This window comes from Vidua chalybeata, chromosome 3 (genome assembly GCF_026979565.1).
Source record: "Vidua chalybeata isolate OUT-0048 chromosome 3, bVidCha1 merged haplotype, whole genome shotgun sequence".
Lineage (NCBI taxonomy): Eukaryota > Metazoa > Chordata > Aves > Passeriformes > Viduidae > Vidua > Vidua chalybeata.
In genome coordinates this window covers 113,258,723-113,279,558 of record NC_071532.1, presented here as the reverse complement: position 1 = coordinate 113,279,558, position 20,836 = coordinate 113,258,723, and the positions used below count along the sequence as shown (strand labels likewise).

The 20,836-nt window shown below is 53.7% G+C and overlaps 1 protein-coding gene across 8 annotated transcripts in view; it reads right to left on the bottom strand.

Annotated features, from left to right (window-relative positions):
• DTNB (dystrobrevin beta) overlaps nucleotides 1–20,836 on the bottom strand; it is a 177,978-nt gene that overhangs the window by 50,408 nt on the left and 106,734 nt on the right. For all 8 annotated transcript variants that reach the window (XM_053937410.1, XM_053937413.1, XM_053937415.1 and 5 more), the window contains one exon: nucleotides 17,027–17,047. In XM_053937410.1, coding sequence (XP_053793385.1) covers nucleotides 17,027–17,047 — 21 coding nt within the window. The remainder of the gene's footprint in view (nucleotides 1–17,026; nucleotides 17,048–20,836) is intronic.

The following is a 20,836-nucleotide window of genomic DNA, read 5'->3' as shown; positions in this document are numbered from 1 at the left end:
TCCCTGCCACACCTGGGATGCCTTCAAAGGAGAACTGAACAATAACTGGGAACAATTCCTCCACGGAATTCCTTCGTGGAATTCCTCCACCTCAAACCCAGCCCTGCCATGGCAGGGACACCTCCCACTTGTCCCAGCTGCTCCCAGCCCCAGTGTCCAGCCTGGCCTTGGGCACTGCCAGGGATCCAGGGGCAGCCCCAGCTGCTTTGGGCACCCTGTGCCAGGGAACAAATCCTGATTCCCAACATCTAACCCAAATTTCCCCTCTTTCAGGCTGGGCCCATCACTTCTTGCCCTGTCACTACAGTCCCCAGCGAAGTGTCCCTGTCCACCTCCTGGGAAGTCTCCACAGAACCTTCTCTCCTCCAGCTGAGCAGCCCCCAGGTTTGCAGCCCCTCGTGTCACGGGGCTGTGTCCCCCTGCAGCTCTTCCCTCTGCCCCACGCCCGAGTGCAGGAGTGTATTTGTGAAAGAACGAACTGGAGGGGGGCCAAGAGCGCCGGAGGAACCAGCGACTTCAAAAAGACAAAAGTTTACAGCACAGTTAGTAAAAGAGTGATTTATGCCCCACAGGATGGCTTGGTTGTGTCAGGCCGTAGCTAAACCCCGGAGCTGCACAGAACATGCCTCAACAAGATGTTTCAGGGCTTCCTTTGAAAAAGACAACCCCTATAAAGAGACGAGGTGGAAAAAGGGACGGTTCCCAGCAGAGGCGAGGGCCAAACCAGAGCAATAAAGCCTGTGCAACAGATGATGAACGGAGCCCCAAATTGCTGCCATCTGTTAGCAACCTTTGCCCAGAGAAATGAATTTCATGTGAGGTCAAGAAATCCCAAACTGCCATTTCCTCATTACTATTAATAAGGGCCAGGTGCCACATAAACCACCAGTGGATCCAGATGTCCTTCACGTGGCTTTGATTACCCTTCCAGGCTGGATAATGATCCCAGGGAAAGTACTGCAGATGCACCCAGGGAAACAGGGTGAGCATTAATTCTCTGCAATTGGATCACTGGGCTTTGGGAGCATTCTTCACCCCCAGCCCACGGGGTGGGCACGGCTCAGCTCCATGGATGTTCTCCTGCAAGGAGCGCTGGGGGATGGAACTGCCTTCTGCTGGATTTCCCATGACTGTGGATGGAAGGAATTTTGTCAACTCCTTCTAAAGCCCACCAAAAGAGACGTTTTTGTGGACTTGCCATCCCTGGCAGTGCTGGACACTGGGAGCAGCCTGGGACAGTGCCAGGTGTCCCTGCCGTGGCACTGGATGCGCTTTAAGGTCCTTCCTACCCAAAGCATCCCTGTGGCCCTGTAAGCAATCCCTTCTCCGGGTGACAGCCAAGATGCCAGCAGTGTCTCTCACCTGGATTTTATTTACATCCTCGTGGATGTTCCCGAGCACCTGAAGAAGCCTCGGCTCTCCCTGTGCCTGAGCAGTTCCCCGGCGAGCAGCGTGAGAACGCTCAGCCCTGGGCTCGGGTCGTTCAAACGCCGCGGCTGCCGGGCACCGTCCTGGCAGCAGCCAGGCGTGTCTGGGTGCCAGGCTGGTGCTGCAGGCCAGCAGCAGGAGGCAGGGGCGCAGGGAGGGACGGAGGGAGGTCAGCGGGGCGTGCTGGGCCCCGGCCGAGGGAGGGGGAGCGCGCTGCCCGCGCTTCCTCCGGCTCTGGGAGCGCTTGACTGCAGAGTGGAGAGAGCATCGCTTCACAAGAGCCCGTGAGATTCAGCAGGGAAGCAATAAACATTTCACATCCTGGACTCCGCAAGGACCATCGCTTTTTAACCACTTAGAGCCCGTGCCCAAAGAAAACACGTCAGAGGAGAGCATTCCAGAGTGCTGTCGCCGGCGCTGCCAAACGCAGCAGCAGCAGCAGCAGCGTCGTGTCTGCCAGGGACCGAACAAACAGCGAGCAAAGTCAGAGCCTGCCAAGGCAAAGGCAAATCCTCGCACAGCATCTCTGCAGCCACGGCAGCGCCCTCCCCGCGACGGGAACACAACTGCCCCGCGCTCAGGGATCTCTGTCCCCAGACAAACGCGTCTCTGTGGCAGCAAAACCGCCCGTGGCAACGTGGAAGGGACGTGAGAAACGGCACCAACACGCCCCGGCGGTCCTCGGGAGCAGGGCACCACGGGTGGCAGCACCCACGGAGTGGGACAGGGCCTGCCCTGAAAACCCCACTGATCTCGCCAATGAGGTCTTAATGGGATTGATAAAATACCCAGGGCCAGGCTGCATGGGGCTGGGACACCCTGGGACAGTGGCAGTGTCCCTGCCATGGCAGGGGTGGCACTGGCTGGGCACTGGGACACCCTGGGACAGTGGCAGTGTCCCTGCCATGGCAGGGGTGGCACTGGCTGGGCTCTGGGACACCCTGGGACAGTGGCAGTGTCCTTGCCATGGCAGGGGTGGCACTGGCTGGGCACTGGGACACCGTGGGACAGTGGCAGTGTCCCTGCCATGGCAGGGGTGGCACCGCCTGGGCTCTGAGGTCCCTCCCAAGCCAAGCCAGTGTGGGATTTGCTGATTCCTACAAGAAAATCCTGAGCAGTGAATTCACGGTTCTGCACACTCAGTGACTCTGCAGGGACACTGCTGCTCAGCCTTTGGGGCATTCCTGCTGCTCTGGGACATTCCTGCTGCTCCGGGACATTCCTGCTGCTCTGGGACATTCCTGCTGCTCCAGGACATTCCTGCTGCTCTGGGACATTCCTGCTGCTCTGGGACATTCCTCCCATTCCTGGACATTCCTGCTGCTCTGCCCCTGGACATTCCTGCTGCTCTGGGACATTCCTGCTGTTCCTGGACATTCCTGCTGCTCTGGGACATTCCTGCTGTTCCTGGACATTCCTGCTGCTCTGGGACATTCCTGCTGTTCCTGGACATTCCTGCTGCCCCTGGACATTCCTGCTGCTCTGGGACCTTCCTCCCATTCCTGGACATTCCTGCTGCTCTGGGACATTCCTGCTGCTCCAGGACATTCCTGCTGTTCCTGGACATTTCTGCTGCCCCTGGACATTCCTGCTGCTCTGGGACCTTCCTCCCATTCCTGGACATTCCTGCTGCTCCAGGACATTCCTGCTGCTCTGGGACATTCCTGCTGTTCCTGGACATTCCTGCTGCTCTGGGACATTCCTGCTGCTCAGCCTTTGGGACATTCCTGCTGCTCTAGGACATTCCTGCTGCTCTGGGACCTTCCTCCCATTCCTGGACATTCCTGCTGCTCCAGGACATTGCTGCTGCTCTGGGACATTCCTGCTGCTCCAGGACATTCCTGCTGCTCTGGGACATTCCTGCTGCTCCGGGACATTCCTGCTGCTCTGGGACATTCCTGCTGCTCAGGGACATTCCTGCTGCTCTGGGACCTTCCTCCCATTCCTGGACCTTCCTCCTGCTCTGCCCCTGGACATTCCTCTCTGCTGTTCCTGGACATTCCTCCCATTCCTGGACATTCCTGCTGCTCTGGGACATTCCTGCTGCTCTGGGACCTTCCTCCCATTCCTGGACATTCCTGCTGCTCTGCCCCTGGACATTCCTGCTGCTCCAGGACATTCCTGCTGCTCCAGGACATTCCTCCTGCCCCTGGACATTCCTGCTGCTCTGGGACATTCCTGCTGTTCCTGGACATTCCTGCTGCTCTGGGACATTCCTGCTGCTCCAGGACATTCCTGCTGCTCTGGGACATTCCTGCTGTTCCTGGACATTCCTGCTGCTCTGGGACATTCCTGCTGCTCCAGGACATTCCTGCTGCTCTGGGACATTCCTGCTGCTCAGGGACATTCCTGCTGCTCTGGGACATTCCTGCTGCTCCAGGACATTCCTGCTGCCCCTGGACATTCCTGCTGCTCTGGGACCTTCCTCCCATTCCTGGACATTCCTGCTGTTCCTGGACATTCCTGCTGCTCTGAACATTCCTGATAACACACTGATAGCACACAGATACACTGATAGCACACTGATAGCACACTGATAACACACTGATAACACACATATAACACACAGCACACTGATAGCACACTGATAGCACACTGATAGCACACTGATAACACACTGATACACTGATAGCACACTGATAGCACACTGATAGCACACTGATACACTGATAGCACACTGATAACAGACTGATAACACACATATAACACACAGCACACTGATAGCACACTGATACACTGATAGCACACTGATAGCACACTGATAACACACTGATAACACACTGATAGCACACAGATAACACACTGATAGCACACTGATAACACACATATAACACACATATAACACACTGATAACACACATATAACACACTGATAGCACACTGAGAGCACACAGATAACACACTGATAACACACTGAGAGCACACAGATAACACAGAGATACACAGGTAACTGATAACACACAGATAACACACTGATAACACACAGGTAACACACTGATAACACACAGATATCACACAGGTAACACACAGGTAACTGATAACACACAGGTATCACACAGATAGCACACAGGTAACTGATAACACACAGGTATCACACAGATAGCACACAGGTAACTGATAACACACAGGTGACACACAGGTAACACACCGCTCACACACAGATAACACACAGGTAACTGATAACACACAGCTCGCACACAGATAATACACAGATATCACACTGATAACACACAGATAACACACAGATAAGTGATAACACACAGGTAACACACAGATAACACACAGATAACACACAGCTATCATACAGATAACACACAGATAACTGATAACACACAGCTATCATACAGATAACACACAGATAACACACAGATAACTGATAACACACAGGTATCACACTGATAACACACAGATAACACACAGATAAGTGATAACACACAGGTAACACACAGATAATACACAGGTATCACACAGCTATCACACAGATAACACACAGATAACTGATAACACACAGGTAACACACTGATAACACACAGATAACACACAGCTATCACACAGATAACACACAGGTAACTGATAACACACAGCTCGCACACAGATAATACACAGATATCACACTGATAACACACAGATAACACACAGATAACTGATAACACACAGCTCGCACACCTCAAGCAGCCCCAAAGGAAACCGAAAGCTGCAGAGGGTGCAGTGGGGCCCTTTGCAGGCAGGGCCCGCTCAGGAAATGGAGCCCAGCCCATCCTCGGCGCGCTTTTAACGATCGGCTCGGTCTGAAATCCCCCCAGGGCACCCCCTGCCCGGGCAGGCAGAGCGGGCTCTGCTCCGTGCCTCGGGCTCCGGGGACTGCAGCGAGGCAGGGCTTGGGAGACAGGGACGGGAACAAACTCCTGCCTGTGTGTAGGGAGGATCCAGAGGGTGAGTAAGGGCGCAGGAATGTGATTCAGGGAAGGCATGAATGGAGCAGGGGCCGGGCTGCCCGCTGGCTGCTCCCCAGCCTGGAGAAACCACAGGGCCCTGACAGCTCTGCCCGGGCTGGAAATCACCTCTGCTGCTCCAGAGCAGGACTAACCCCAACCCAGGGCTGTCTGCTCACTCCAGAGCAGGACTAAATCTACCCAAGGGCTCCCTGCTGCTCCAGAGCAGGACTAAATCTACCCAAGGGCTCTCTCCTTATTCCAGAGCAGGACTAAATCTATCCAAGGACTCTCTGCTGCTCCAGAGCAGGACTAAATCTATCCAAGGGCTCTCTCCTTATTCCAGAGCAGGACTAAATCTATCCAAGGACTCTCTGCTGCTCCAGAGCAGGACTAAATCTATCCAAGGGCTCCCTGCTCACTCCAGAGCAGGATTAACCCCAACCCAGAGCTCTCTCCTTATTTCAGAGCAGGACTAACCCCATCCCAGAGCTCTCTGCTCACTCCAGAGCAGGACTAAATCTACCTAAGGGCTCTCTCCTTATTCCAGAGCAGGACTAACCCCATCCCAGGGCTCTCTCCTTACTCCAGAGCAGGACTAACCCCATCCCAGGGCTCTCTCCTTACTCCAGAGCAGGACTAACCCCATCCCAGAGCAGGACTAACCCCATCCCAGAGCAGGACTAACCCCAACCCAGAGCAGGACTAACCCCATCCCAGAGCTCCCTGCTCACTCCAGAGCAGGACTAACCCATCCTGGGCTCCCTACTGTCCCAGGCTGTGTCCCAGTGCCCCCCAACCCGTGTGACAATGGGAACAGGGCACGAGAGCCCCTCTGGACCAGCAGGGATCCCATCCCCAGTCGAGCATCCCAGCATGGTTTGGGCTGAAGGGACCTCAGAGCCCACCCAGTGCCACCCCTGCCGTGGCAGGGACACTGCCACTGTCCCAGGGTGTCCCAGTGTCCAACCTGGCCTTGGGCACTGCCAGGGATCCAGGGGCAGCCACAGCTGCTCTGGGCACCCTGTGCCAGGGCCTGCCCACCCTCACAGGGAACAATTCCCAATTCCCAATCTCCCATCCATCCCTGCCCTCTGGCACTGGGAGCCATTCCCTGGCTCCTGTCCCTCCAGGCCTTGTCCCCAGTCCCTCCCCAAACCCTCTCAGCCCTGCCCAGCTGGGCACAGAGGGCAGAAGGGGCTGGGCACGGCTCCCTGAGCCCAGAGAAATTCCTTCAGGAGCCCTTCCAGCTGCGGGCTGGGCATCCTGGGGGAGTGGAACTGTCCCTGCCCACGGCAGGAGCGGGGGCTGGATGAGCTGGAGGGTCCCTTCCCCCCCAGGTCCCTCTGGGGTTCCCTCCAGGAGACCCCTGGACATGGGCTGGGGGTGGAGCAGCAGCCCCAGAGCTCAGCCCGGCCCCACCCGGGCTGGGCTGTGCTCAGGAGAGTCCCTGGAGCTGGGACAAGGCTCTTCTCAGGAGCCAGGAGCTGGAATCTCCCCGCTGGGACACAGCTCCGGTAGCACGGGGCACTCCCAACAGCCAGCACAGCTCTGGGAGGCTGGGGAGTCCGAGGATCCCAGAACCCCAGAACCCCAGAACCCCGGAATCCCAGGACACCAGGATCCCAGAACCCCAGGACACCAGGATCCCAGAACCCCAGAATCACAGAACCCCAGAACCCCAGGACACCAGGATCCCAGAACCCCAGAACCCCAGAACCCCAGAACCCCAGAATTTCAGGACACCAGGATCCCAGAACCCCAGAATCACAGAACCCCAGAACCCCAGAATTTCAGGACACCAGGATCCCAGAACCCTGGAACCCCAGGATCCCAGAACCCCAGAACCCTGGAACCCCAGGATCCCAGAACCCCAGGATCCCAGAACCTCAGAATCCCAGAACCCCAGGATCCCAGAACCTCAGAATCCCAGAACCCCGGAATCCCAGAACCCCAGGATCCCAGAACCCCAGAATTCCAGGATCTCAGAACCCCAGGATCCCAGAATTCCAGGATCCCAGAACCCCAGAATTCCAGGATCTCAGAACCCCAGGATCCCAGAATTCCAGGATCCCAGGACACCAGGATCCCAGAACCCCAGGATCCCAGAACCCCAGAATTCCAGAACTCCAGAACCCCAGGATCCCAGAACTCCAGAACCCCAGGATCCCAGAACCCCAGAATCCCAGGATCCCAGAACCCCAGAATTCCAGAACTCCAGAACCCCAGGATCCCAGAACCCCAGAATTCCAGGATCCCAGAACCCCAGAATTCCAGGATCCCAGAACCCCAGAATTCCAGGATCCCAGAACCTCAGAATCCCAGAACCCCAGAATTCCAGAACTCCAGAACCCCAGGGAATGTCCCTGTCACAGAGCTCTGCAAGGTTGGGAATTCCCTCTCTGCCAGGGCTCTGGAAAGTTGGAATTCTCCTCTCCCAGGGCTCTGGAAGGTTGGGAATTCTCTGCCAGGGCTCTGGAAAGTTGGAATTCTCCTCTCCCAGGACTCTGGAAGGTTGGGAATTCTGAATTCTCCTCTCCCAGGGCTCTGGAAAGTTGGGAATTCTCCTCTCCCAGGGCTCTGGAAAGTTGGGAATTCTCTGCCAGGGCTCTGGAAAGTTGGGAATTCTCTGCCAGGGCTCTGGAAGGTTGGGAATTCTCTGCCAGGGCTCTGCAGCCCTCGGGAAGGACAGGGCTGCTCGGAGGTTTGGGCTGTGCTGAGCCAGGGCTGAGTGGTTCAGCTCACTGAAGGGGCTGTGCCCGGGCACTGCTGCAGGGCCTCCCCCGAACACCCTGAAACACCCTGAAACACTGAACAAAATGTGAAAAAAACACCCTGAAACACCCTGAAACACCCTGAAACTGAACAAAATGTGAAAAAAAACCCTGAAACACTGAACAAAATGTGAAAAAAACCCCTGAAACACCCTGAAACACTGAACAAAATGTGAAAAAAACCCCTGAAACACTGAACAAAATGTGAAAAAAACCCTGAAACACCCTGAAACTCTGAACAAAATGTGAAAAAAAACCCCTGAAACTCTGAACAAAATGTGAAAAAACACCTGAAACACCCTGAAACTCTGAACAAAATGTGAAAAAACACCTGAAACACCCTGAAACTGAACAAAATGTGAAAAAAACACCCTGAAACTCTGAACAAAATGTGAAAAAAAAAAACCCTGAAACTCTGAACAAAATGAGAAAAACCCCTGAAACTCTGAACAAAATGTGAACAATCCCTGAAACACAGAACAAAATCTGAACCAAACCCTGAATCACACTGAACACAACCTGAACCATCCCTGACTCACAGTGTACACCCTGCACAATCCCTGAATCACACTGAACACCCTGCACAATCCCTGAAACTGAACACCCTGAACAATCCTTGAATCACACTGAACACCCTGCACAATCCCTGAAACTGAACAAAATGTGAACCAACCCCTGAAACACTGAACACACCCTGAACAACCCCTGAAACTCTGAACACAACTTGAACAACCCCTGAATCACACTGAACACCCTGAACAACCCCTGAATCACACTGAACACCCTGCACAATCCCTGAATCACACTGAACAATCTGAACCATCCCTGAAACTGAACGCAGCCTGAACAATCCTGACACAGACTGAACAATCTGAACAATCCCTGAAACTGAACACAGCCTGAACAACCCCTGAAACACTGAACACCCTGAACAACCCCTGAATTACACTGAACAATCTGAACAATCCCTGAAACACTGAACAATCTGAACCATCCCTGAATCTGAACCCCCTGAATAATTCCTGACTCACACTGAACCCCCTGAACAATCCCTCAATCACGCTGAACCCCCGGAACAATCCCTGAATCACACTGAACACCCTGAACAACCCCTGAATCACACTGAACACCCTGCACAATCTCTGAATCACACTGAACCCCCGGAACAATCCCTGAATCACACTGAACCCCCTGAACAACCCCTGAATCACACTGAACACCCTGAACAACCCCTGAATCACACTGAACCCCCGGAACAATCCCTGAATCACACTGAACCCCCTTAACCCCCCCCGAATCACACTGAACACCCTGCACAACCCCTGATTCACACTGAACCCCTGAACAACCCCTGAATCACACTGAACCCCCTGAACAACCCCTGAATCACACTGAACCCCCTGAACAACCCCTGAATCACACTGAACCCCCTGAACAACCCCTGAATCACACTGAATCCCCTGAACAGCCCCTGAATCACACTGAACACCCTGAACAACCCCTGAATCACACTGAACCCCCGGAACAACCCCTGATTCACACTGAACCCCCGGAACAATCCCTGAATCACACTGAACCCCCGGAACAACCCCTGATTCACACTGAACCCCCGGAACAACCCCCGAATCACACCGAATAAAACCCGACCCGTCCCTGACTCACACAGAACAATCTGACCCGTGGGGGGAGAACGGGAGCTGCTGCCTCCCTCCCCACGGGGGTGAGGAGAAAGCTCCCCAGGGCCCCCCGGGGCTGCCTGGGTGGTCACACGCCCGCTTCTGCTGGCCAACGCCAGCCTGCAGCTGCGAGCCCTGTGCTCCGCTCCGCCCGTGCCTTCCCGAGGGTTCCGTGCCAGCTTTCAGCCCCTCTGAACAGCCTGTTTGGCACCGGGGCTGCTGCAGCTCTGGGAGGGTTCGGGGAGCAGCGTGGCAGTGATGCAGTGATGCGCAGCCTCGGCAGTCCTGCGACGCTGCTCTGGGCCCCGACAGCTCCGGGGCTGCTGCTCGCGCTGCAGGACAAAAAGGGTTAACGTTTCCCAGCCCTGCCGAGCCCCTCACAGCTGGGACAGGAGAGGGGCCGGGGGAAACCGGCGTTTTGCTGCATTGCTGCATTGCACGGCATTGCTGCACTGCATTTCACTGCATTTCACCGCATCACTGCCCTTTACTGCATTGCTGCATGTTATCACATTGCCACAACTTGCTGCATTGCACTGCATCTGACCACATTTTACTGCACCACTGCCTTCTGTGGCATTGCTGCATGCTGCTGCATTGCTGCATTGCACAGCATTTTACCACATGACTGCCTTTTACTGCACTTCTGCATGTTACCACATTGCCGCATTTTACTGCATCTTACCACATTTTGCTGCATTTTGCCACATTACTGCCTGTAACTGCATTGCTGCATTTTACCACATTCCCCCGCATTTTCCCGCATTTCTGCATTGCTGCACTTTAATGGCATTTTACATCATTTTACCGAATTGCTGCATTCGACAGCATTGCTGCACTTTACCACATCGCTGCATTTTACGGCACTGCTGCATTTACAACATTGCTGCGTTTTACCACATTGCTGCATTTAACATAATTTTACAGCATTGCTGCATGTTACCGCATTGCTGCATTTTATGGCATTGCTGCATTTTACCACATTGCTGCATTTTACAGCATTGCTGCATTTTACCACATTGCTGCATTTGATGGCACTGCTGCATTTGATGGCACTGCTGCATTTGATGGCACTGCTGCATTTTACTGCCTGGGCCACAGCAGGGCCAGCAGGGCTGGGAACAGCGAGGTGGGCCAGGAACAGCACGTGGCACCGGAACGGCACCTCCAGAACGGGCTCTGCTCCTGCAGGGTTGCGACATCACACAAATCCTGTGACGTCACACCGGGGCTGGGACGTCACACCGGGGCTGTGACATCACACCAGGGCTGGGACATCACACTGGGGCTGTGACATCACACTGGGGCTGTGACATCACACTGGGGCTGTGACATCACACCGGGGCTGTGACGTCACACCAGGCTATGACATCACACCAGGGCTGTGACATCACTCCAGGCTGTGACATCACACCGGGGCTGCGACATAACACAAATCCTGTGACGTCACATCGGGGCTGTGACATCACACCAGGGCTGTGACGCCACTCCAGGCTGTGACATCACACCAGGGCTATGACATCACACCAGGGCTGGGACATCACACCAGGGCTGTGACGTCACACCAGGGCTGTGACATCACTCCAGGCCCTGCTCCTCAGGCTATGACATCACACCAGGGCTATGACATCACACCAGGCTGTGACATCACTCCAGGGCTGTGACATCACTCCAGGCCCTGCTCCTCCAGGACAGAACAGAACCTGCCCAAGCCTCGCTGGGAGATCAGCTCTGAGCACGGGGCACCAAATCCCCTCACCCCAGCACGGCCAGCGCCCAAAATCATCCAACTAAACCCCAAACCAACCTGCAACCCACACAAAACAACCCTGCAGGTAAAATTAAACACAAAAACCCCAAAACCAACCTGCAACCCACACAAAACAACCCTGCAGGTAAAAATAAACACAAAAACCCCAAAACCAACCTGCAACCCACACAAAACAACCCTGCAGGTAAAATTAAATACAAAAACCCAAAACCAACCTGCAAGCCACACAAAACAACCCTGCAGGTAAAATTAAATACAAAAAACCCAAACCCAACCCTATAACCGATCCCAACACAGCCCCAAGCACAATTCCCACCACAAACACCCAATAACCAACCACAAACCCCAAACAAAATATGAACTCTTCCAGTGCTTCAATCCTCCTTCAAATTAAAAAACCAAAATACAAACATAAAAATACCCATAAAAATATAAACCTCAAACAAAATATTAACTCTTTCAGCGCTTCAATCCTCCCTCAAATAAAAAAACCAAAACACAAACATATAAAAAACAACATAAAATCCTCAAAATCAATAAAAATAATTTAAATCCCAAATAAAAAAATAAATACCTAAATCTTAAAACCAATATCCCCTTATAAATCTATAAAAAAACCTCTATTTCCCTATAACACATAAAAACCATAAAAAAAATAACTAATTCATATAAAAGAAAAACCTCCATATTAAAATAACTATAATCCTATAAAAATTTAAACAACAACAAAAAAATACTATACCCCCCCAAAAAAATTATATTCCCAAAAATGAAAAATAATTTAAAAAGTAACCAATAAAAACTTTTACCTCTACACAGCTCATCTTTAAAACAAGAGCCCATCAATGACTGCACCTCCCTGCAGCCGCCGGGAGCAGAAGCCGTGCCCCTCCCCGATGTAAATTCCCTCCAGCCTGCCCTGAACCTCTGAGCCAGGCAGAACGGGGGCTGCAGCCCCGGCAGGGCGGGGAGAGCAGAGGGAAAAAAATCCCAAAAGGATTTGTGTGGATTTTGGGATCTCTGCTGCTGGTGATGTGCTGCTGGGCCTGACCCTGAGCGCTCTGCTTTATTCACCTTCAGCCCTTAATTCACTTCAGTCCTTTATTCACCTTCAGCCCTTAATTCACTTCAGTCCTTAATTCACTTCAGTCCTTTATTCACCTTCAGCCCTTAATTCACTTCAGCCCTTAATTCACTTCAGCCCTTAATTCACTTCAGCCCTTTATTCACCTTCAGCCCTTTTTATTCACCTTCAGCCCTTTATTCACCTTCAGCCCTTAATTCACCTTCAGCCCTTAATTCACCTTCAGCCCTTTATTCACCTTCAGCCCTTAATTCACCTTCAGCCCTTTTTATTCACTTCAGCCCTTTATTCACCTCAGCTCCTTACTCACCTTCAGCCCTTTATTCACCTTCAGCCCTTTATTCACCTCAGTCCTTAATTCACTTCAGCCCATAATTCACCTTCAGTCCTTTATTCACCTTCAGCCCTTAATTCACCTTCAGCCCTTAATTCACTTCAGTACTTAATTCACCTTCAGCTCTTTATTCACCTCAGCTCCTTATTCACCTTCAGCCCTTTATTCATCTTCAGCCCTTTTTATTCACCTTCAGTCCTTAATTCACCTTCAGTCCTTAATTCACCTCAGCTCCTTACTCAACTTCAGCCCTTTTTATTCACCTTCAGCCCTTTATTCACCTCAGTACTTAATTCAGTTCAGCCCTTTATTCACCTTCAGCCCTTTATTCACCTTCAGCCCTTAATTCACTTCAGTCCTTAATTCACTTTCAGCCCTTTTTATTCACCTTCAGCCGTTTTTATTCACCTTCAGCCCTTTACTCACCTTCAGTCATTTTTATTCACCTTCATCTCTTTATTCACCTTCAGCTCTTTAGTCACCTTCAGCCCTTTTTATTCACCTTCAGCTCTTAATTCACCTTCAGCCCTTTATTCACCTTCAGCCCTTTATTCACCTCAGTCCTTTATTCACCTCAGTCCTTTATTCACCTCAGCTCCTTATTCCCCTTCATTCCTTTATTCACCTCCAGCTCTTCATTTACCTTCAGCCCTTTATTCACCTTCATTCCTTCATTCACCTCAGCCCTTTATTCACCTCAGTCCTTTATTCAACCCAGATCTTTGTTCACCTTCAGCCCCAGCAGAAATTCTGCCCTGGCTGAGGGCTGGGGATGCCCTGGGACACCGGAGCCTTCTCCTGCAGGGAGCTGCTCCTCATCCTCCCTCTCACACAGCCAGGCTGGAGGGGCTGGAACAGCCCGGGACAGGGGGACGTTGTGATCTTCTCTGTCCAGTAACAAAATGCCACCCAAACCCACGGAGAAGAAGGTGAAGAAGAAGGATCAGCCTCTGCTCTAAAACCTCCATCTTGCTCCGTGTACATGACTATGTTCTAAAACCCCAAACTGTGAGTTTTTGTCTCAGGTGGGAATTGGGTGTGTGTTCTATTTCCATCTGTCAGAGGTGGGGCAGGTATCTTCTGTTCATTTTCTTTATCTCTTCCACAACCCATCCTCCCTCCAGGAGATCTCTTCTGTTCATGGGCCACTGATTATTAATTATCTGCTGTTCATGGGCCATTAATTATTAATTATCTGCTGTTCATGGGCCAGTGGGTGTCCCTGCATGGCTGAGAAAATTCCATCATCCCACTGGGAGATGCTCCAGAGGAGGAGCCAAGCATTCCTACCTGGATACAATCTGAGGTTTTGGGAACACCACAGCAGCCTTTGCCCACTGCATTCCCAGAGGAGCAGCTTCCTTCCCCACTGCATTCCCAGAGGAGCAGCTTTCTGCCCCACTGCATTCCCAGAGGAGCAGCTTTGTGCCCCACTGCATTCCCAGAGGAGCAGCTTTCTGCCCCACTGCATTCCCAGAGGAGCAGCTTTCTGCCCCACTGCATTCCCAGAGGAGCAGCTTTCTGCCCCACTGCATTCCCAGAGGAAGCCCAGGCCCATCCACACCAGCCCTGGAGCTCCAGAGGAAAACTCCAGCCTTGTCCAGGATCCTGCTCCAGCAGAAGCACAGCTGGCACTGCAGGAGGGCTGAGCCCCCATGGAATGGCACTGCTGCCACCAGCCTGACCCACAGCCTGCCAGGGCCTGCTCTGACTCTGGCAGGGTTTGGTTTTGTATTACTGTGTTTTTATTTTATTTTTATTTCTTCCCTAATAAAGAATTTATTCCCATTCCCATATCTCTGCCAGAGAGCCCCTTAATTTCAAAATTATAACAATTCAGAGGGAGGGGGTTTGCATTTTCCGTTTCAGGGGAGGCTCCTGCCTTCCTTACCTGTCTTTTCAAACCAAGACAGATTTCCCCCCTGTGACATCACACACTTCTAACCAACTCCACACCCGTAATCCCAGCGCTCTCAATCCATTTTGGAAACCTTCTCCAGGGCCTCAGGCCAAATGCAGAGCTCTCCTGTGGTCAGAGTCTGCCAGCACAGGAAGGATAAAATTCTCAGCACCAGAACTCCAACCCCACTGTCCCTGCCCAGGGCTGGGGGTGGAACAGGTGAGCCTGAAGGTCCTTCCCACCCAGGCCAGCTGGGGTTTGCTGTTCCCAGGGCGATGGACAATCCCCAGCAGCCTGTTCTGAACACCACAGGTGGCCTGGCTGCTCCCAGAGCTGCCTTTGCAGCCCAGCCAGGCTGGGACCTGTGTGTGCTGCTCAGCCAGGTGGGATTTCTCAGCCTGTCCTGGCATTCCCAGCCTTTCCAGGCTGCACCTTCCCAGCCAGGTGGGATTTCTCAGCCTGTCCTGGCACTCCCAGCCTTTCCAGGCTGCACCTTCCCAGCCAGGTGGGATTTCTCAGCCTGTCCTGGCATTCCCAGCCTTTCCAGGCTGCACCTTCCCAGCCAGGTGGGAGCAGCTCAAGCCACTCCGGGCCATGCAAAGGAAGGATGTAAAATTTCAACTCCTTCAGACCAGCAACGAGTCCTTTGGTTGTTCAGAATCTGCCTTTTCTTGAGCTGCAAATCAACTTTGGCTCCCCCATTCCCGACTCCAAAGGGATGGGCCCGGATGGAATGTCACTGTGCTGACATTATTTCAGTTTTGGCTCTTTATCCTCATCCTGACACAGTGTTCCAGGGAGAAAAGGGACATTAAACTGGCCAGCTTCTTCCCTGATCTCGTATTTACCCTCTTCCCACACCCACAGTCCAGATGAAAGCACAGCACAGGAGAACGGGGCCAGGACACAGCTCTGCCTTTCCCTGCAGATTATTCCCAGGAGCTGAGCTGGGCAGGAGAGGGGCTGGGATGGAATTCCCAGAGCAGCTGGGGCTGCCCCTGGATCCCTGGCAGTGCCCAGGGCCAGGTGGAACAGGACTTGGAGCAGCCTGGCACAGTGGGAGGTGTCCCTGCCATGGCAGGGGTGGCGCTGGGTGAGGTTTAGGGCCCCTTCCCACCCAAACCATTCCAGGATTCCCTGGATGAGCCGGGCTCCAGTGGAAGGTGCCCACTGGGCAGCACCTCAGGCTGGGGACAGAGCAGCAGCACAGACCCAGCCAGGAGTCACCAAGGCCACGTAAAGCCGAAGCGCTTCCAGCAGGAGGTGCTGCCCCAAAATGTCTCATTTCCCTGCAAAAAGCGAGTCCCCAGAATTGCCAGTCACGGTGTCCAACGTGCAGAAACAGCACACGGAGCCCCCGAGGGCGCAGAGCACGGATTAACCCTCACCGAAGCTTTCGGCTGTGAAGGAAACCGCGTCTGAAAATGCTGCAAGCAGCAAACATCTGGCTGCTCCCGAGGAAAGCAGAAGGGCTCCCTCTGGAGTGGATCCCGAAATTAACACGGAATTCACGGAAATTCGCAGAAGGGCTCGGGCTCGAGCAGGGAAAATGGGAATCAAAGGGGAACAAAGCCCAGGCGTTCTTGCCCTCCCGTTCCTTCCCTCTGTCATCCTGTCTGCAACGAGCACCCCGGGAGTCCTTCAGGGAGCCTCTGCCAGCACTGAAGGAGATGGAGCCATGCCCGGAATATTAAGTCATTAATTAGTTTTCGTGCACGGACTTGTCTGTGGCAAGGAGGCAAAAGAAAGGATTCCTGAAGAGGCAAGAAAGCTTTCTCAGCACGTGGAACCCTCCCAGGGATCTCCCACAAATCAGGTACGGAGCCAGCTGAGAGTCCCTGTTCCCATGGACGTGCAGGATTCCACAAAAGCCTCATCAGCCCAGCCCAGGGCAATAAACTTCCCTGGAAAGGGAGGGAGGGAGGGAAAACTCTGGGACGCACACACAAACCACGCTCTGCTGGAAGCTGAGGGAGGCTGTGCTCCAGCTGCCCAGCAGAAAAGGCCCCCACCAACCCCATTCCCAGGGATTATTTGCATACAAGGCAATTAACAGAAAACGGATTTCATGCAGGAAGGGGAAAAAAAAAAAAAAAGGTCAGATCACCTACAAAGTGAAGTCACTTACTGCCTGCTTTTGCTCTTCTTCCTAGAGACGTGGGCAAAAGGTGAAAAGAGAGAGAGAGGAAAGGTCAGTCACCACGTGAAAACGATGATTTTCACCCAAAACACCCAGCCCAAGGACAGAACTTCAGGGCACGAGGGCTGTGGGCGAGCACAGGTGACACTTGTCCCACTCAGATGGCCTCTGGTGGTGGCCACAGGGCAGCAGCTGGGATGGGGATCCCAGCAGGGATCCCTGGGCACAGGAGGGGACAGCCAGGGGTGTCTGCTCCTTTGGGCAGGACTTGATGGCCTCAGCCTGGCACAGGGGAAGGTGCCCTGCCCGTGGCAGGGGGGAGCTGCGTGGGCTTTGTGGTCCCTCCCCACCCAAACCGTGCCACGATGCCCTCCTGCTCCAGACCTCAGAGGCCACAGAGCCCAGACCCATCCCCTGAAGTCTGGAGCTGCCTCTGGGAGTGCCCAAAGACACAAATGTGCCAGCACGGAGCCCCAGCAGCAGAACATTCCCCCTGGCACTGCGGGGCCTCTGCCCGGGCAGCGGAACCAGGGCGGGGAGGGCACACACCAGGGATGCTGAGCAAGGCAAGAGGTGCAGGGAGAGCAGCTCCTGCCCTGCAGCACCTCTCAGTGCAAAAGAAAAGGTGAGATTCAGGGGGATTCCTCCCCTTTCGAAGCAGGGAAATGTCCCCTGTGACTGGGCCTGGGCTGGCGGAGGCACGTCCTGCCTTCAGCTCCAGGAGAATGGCTGGGAATGAGCAAAATGTCAGCCAGGCAGAGCTCCCTTGGAAATTCAGGCGTTTCCATGGACTCTGTCCTCTCCCAGACAAGAACCAGCACGGGTCAGACCCTGTGTGTGACACAGGGGCTGCAGGAGGTGCTGGTGGCCCTCGTCTATCCCGAAGCAGCAATTCCAGCCCTCTCAGGTGACTCCCTCCACCCTGGCCCTGCAGCAGCAGCGCGGCCCGGCACAGCCCCCCCAGAAATTCAGGTCATGGGATGAAAATCCTGGGATAAAAGCTCCTTCTGGCCTGGAAATCCATGAACCCATTTGTCAACGTTCCCCTGCTGATCTCCCATCTGAGCAGGATTAACCAGAACCTTTCCCTTAATTTAAATCAGCTTCTCCTCGCTGACCACTGCGAGCCGTTTTCCCACCCAGCCCTGCAGAGCAGCCCGGCAAGGGCTGGGGGAGAATTCCGTGGCTTTCAGCTGGCATTTTTGGGGTTTTCTGCCAAGAGCTGGCGTTCCTTCAGGTGTGTCTTTGGTGTTGTCTGGCAGCTGTGGGGGCCTGGCTCTGCTCAGCGCCCTCCCCACATCCCAAATTTCCCCTCGTGCCTCCACCCGCGACTCGCGGGACCAGATGGGGACCCAGGGCAGGGGAAAGATCTTCAATCACCTCCACCCCACAAAAAAAAAAAAAATAAAAAAAAAAAAAAAAAAAGGGTGTAACTTTGACAAACGAGGCCCTGGCATTGAGCACAGATGTGGGAAGCCCTCTGAGGAGGGCTGGGCTGGCTGGGGCTGAGCAGGGCAGGAGAAATCAGCGCAGCAGCCGCCAGGAAATGGCCGTGGAGGAAATGCAGGAGCGAGATGGGATCTGGCTGCTGCATTTCCCTGGAGCTGACAGTGAGAGCCCCGCGAGGAGCACACGGGGGTCCCCGGGGATCCTCACCAGAGCCAGGCCAGCCCTGGCACCAGGGGGGCTGCAGGAAGGAGGCACTGAGGGAAAGCCACGCCAGGGCTGGATGGGGACACAGCCCCAGCACGGTTTGGGTGGGGAGGGACCTGAAATCCCACCTTGGGACACCTGCCACCATCCCAGGGGGCTCCAGGCCTGTGAAAGCTGGCCATGGACACCTCCTGGGGTGGGACAGCCCCAAGCCACCCTTCCTCCCCTCCCAGTCCAGCCTGTGACCCCAGAGATGCCCAGCACTGGAGAGCAGGCAGAAGGGTTAACGCTCCCTGGGATGGTTTGTGGGGAGCCCTCAGAAACCCCAACCCTGAGTCCCAATTGCTGCAGCCTGGGGAGGTCCCTGAGAGGGACCGGGGACACCAGGGCAGGACCCCAGGGGGGTCAAAATCAGCTCTGCACAAACAACCAGAGCGGGCAGAAATCACAGAGTGGGGAGAAATCAGAGAGCCAGAAAGGTCAGAAATCACAGAGTGGTCAGAAATCACAGAGTTGTCAGAAATGACAGAGTTGTCAGAAATGACAGAGTGGGCAGAAATCACAGAGTGGGGAGAAATCAGAGAGCCAGAAAGGTCAGAAATCACAGAGTGGTCAGAAATCACAGAGTTGTCAGAAATGACAGAGTGGTCAGAAATCACAGAGTGGTCAGAAATCACAGAGTTGTCAGAAATGACAGAGTGGGCAGAAATCACAGAGTGGGGAGAAATCAGAGAGCCAGAAAGGTCAGAAATGACAGAGTGGTCAGAAATCACAGTGTGGGGAGAAAGCAGAGAGCCAGAAAGGTCAGAAATCACAAAGTGGGAATGGTCAGAAATCACAGAAAGGTCAGAAATGACAGAGTGGTCAGAAATCAGAGTGGGGAGAAATCAGAGAGCCAGAAAGGTCAGAAATCACACAATGGTCAGAAATCAGAGTGGGGATGGTCAGAAATCACAGAATGGTCAAAAACCACATAATGGGAAGGGTCAGAAACCACTGAGTGGGCAGAAATCACACAGTGGGGAGGGTCAGAAATCACAGAGTGGTCAGAAATCACAGAATGGGGAGGGTCAGAAATCACAGAATGGGCAGAAATCACAGAATGGGGAGAAATCAGAGAGCCAGAAAGGTCAGAAATCACAGAATGGTCAGAAATCAGAGTGGGGATGGTCAGAAATCACAAAGTGGTCAGAAATCACAGAAGGATCAGAAATCACAGAATGCTCAGAAATCACAGAATGGGAAGGGTCAGAAATCACAGAATGCTCAGAAATCACAGAATGCTCAGAAATCACAGAGTGGTCAGAAATCACAGTATGGGGAGGGTCAGAAATCACAGAATGGGCAGAAATCACAGAATGGAAAGGGTCAGAAACCACTGAGTGGGCAGAAATCGCAGAATGGGGAGGGTCAGAAATCACAGAAGGATCGGAAATCACACAATGGGAAGGGTCAGAAATCCCAGAATGGAAAGGGTCAGAAATCACACAATGGGAAGGGTCAGAAATCCCAGAATGGGAAGGGTCAGAAATCACAGAATGGAAAGGGTCAGAAATCACACAATGGGAAGGGTCAGAAATCCCAGAATGGGAAGGGTCAGAAATCCCAGAATGGGAAGGGTCAGAAATCACAGAATGGGGAGGGTCAGAAATCACACAGTGGGAAGGGTCAGAAATCACAGAATGGGAAGGGTCAGAAATCACACAGTGGGGAGGGTCAGAAATCACACAGTGGGGAGGGTCAGAAGCCACAGAACCAGAACTGGTTTGGCCTGGAAGGGACCTTGTCCAGGGCCTTTCCCTGCTCCCAGTGCCACCAGCACAGCGTGGGGACAGTGGATGGACCCCAGGGGACAGCCATGGATGGCCTGGCACAGACAGAACCATGGAATGTCCTGGCCTGGGGGGACCCACAGGGACCATCCCAGCCCCTGTCCCTGCCCAGACCCCCCCAAATCCCACCCTGGGCACCCCTGGCAGCGCTGCCCAAAGGCTCTGGCAGCCTGGGGGCCGTGCCCATTCCCTGGGGAGCCTGGGCAGTGCCAGCAGCCTCTGGGGAGGAACCTTTCCTGAGATCCATCCCAAATCCCCTGGGCCAGCTCCAGCCCTTCCCTGGGTCCTGTCCCTGGCCCAGAGATCCCTTCCC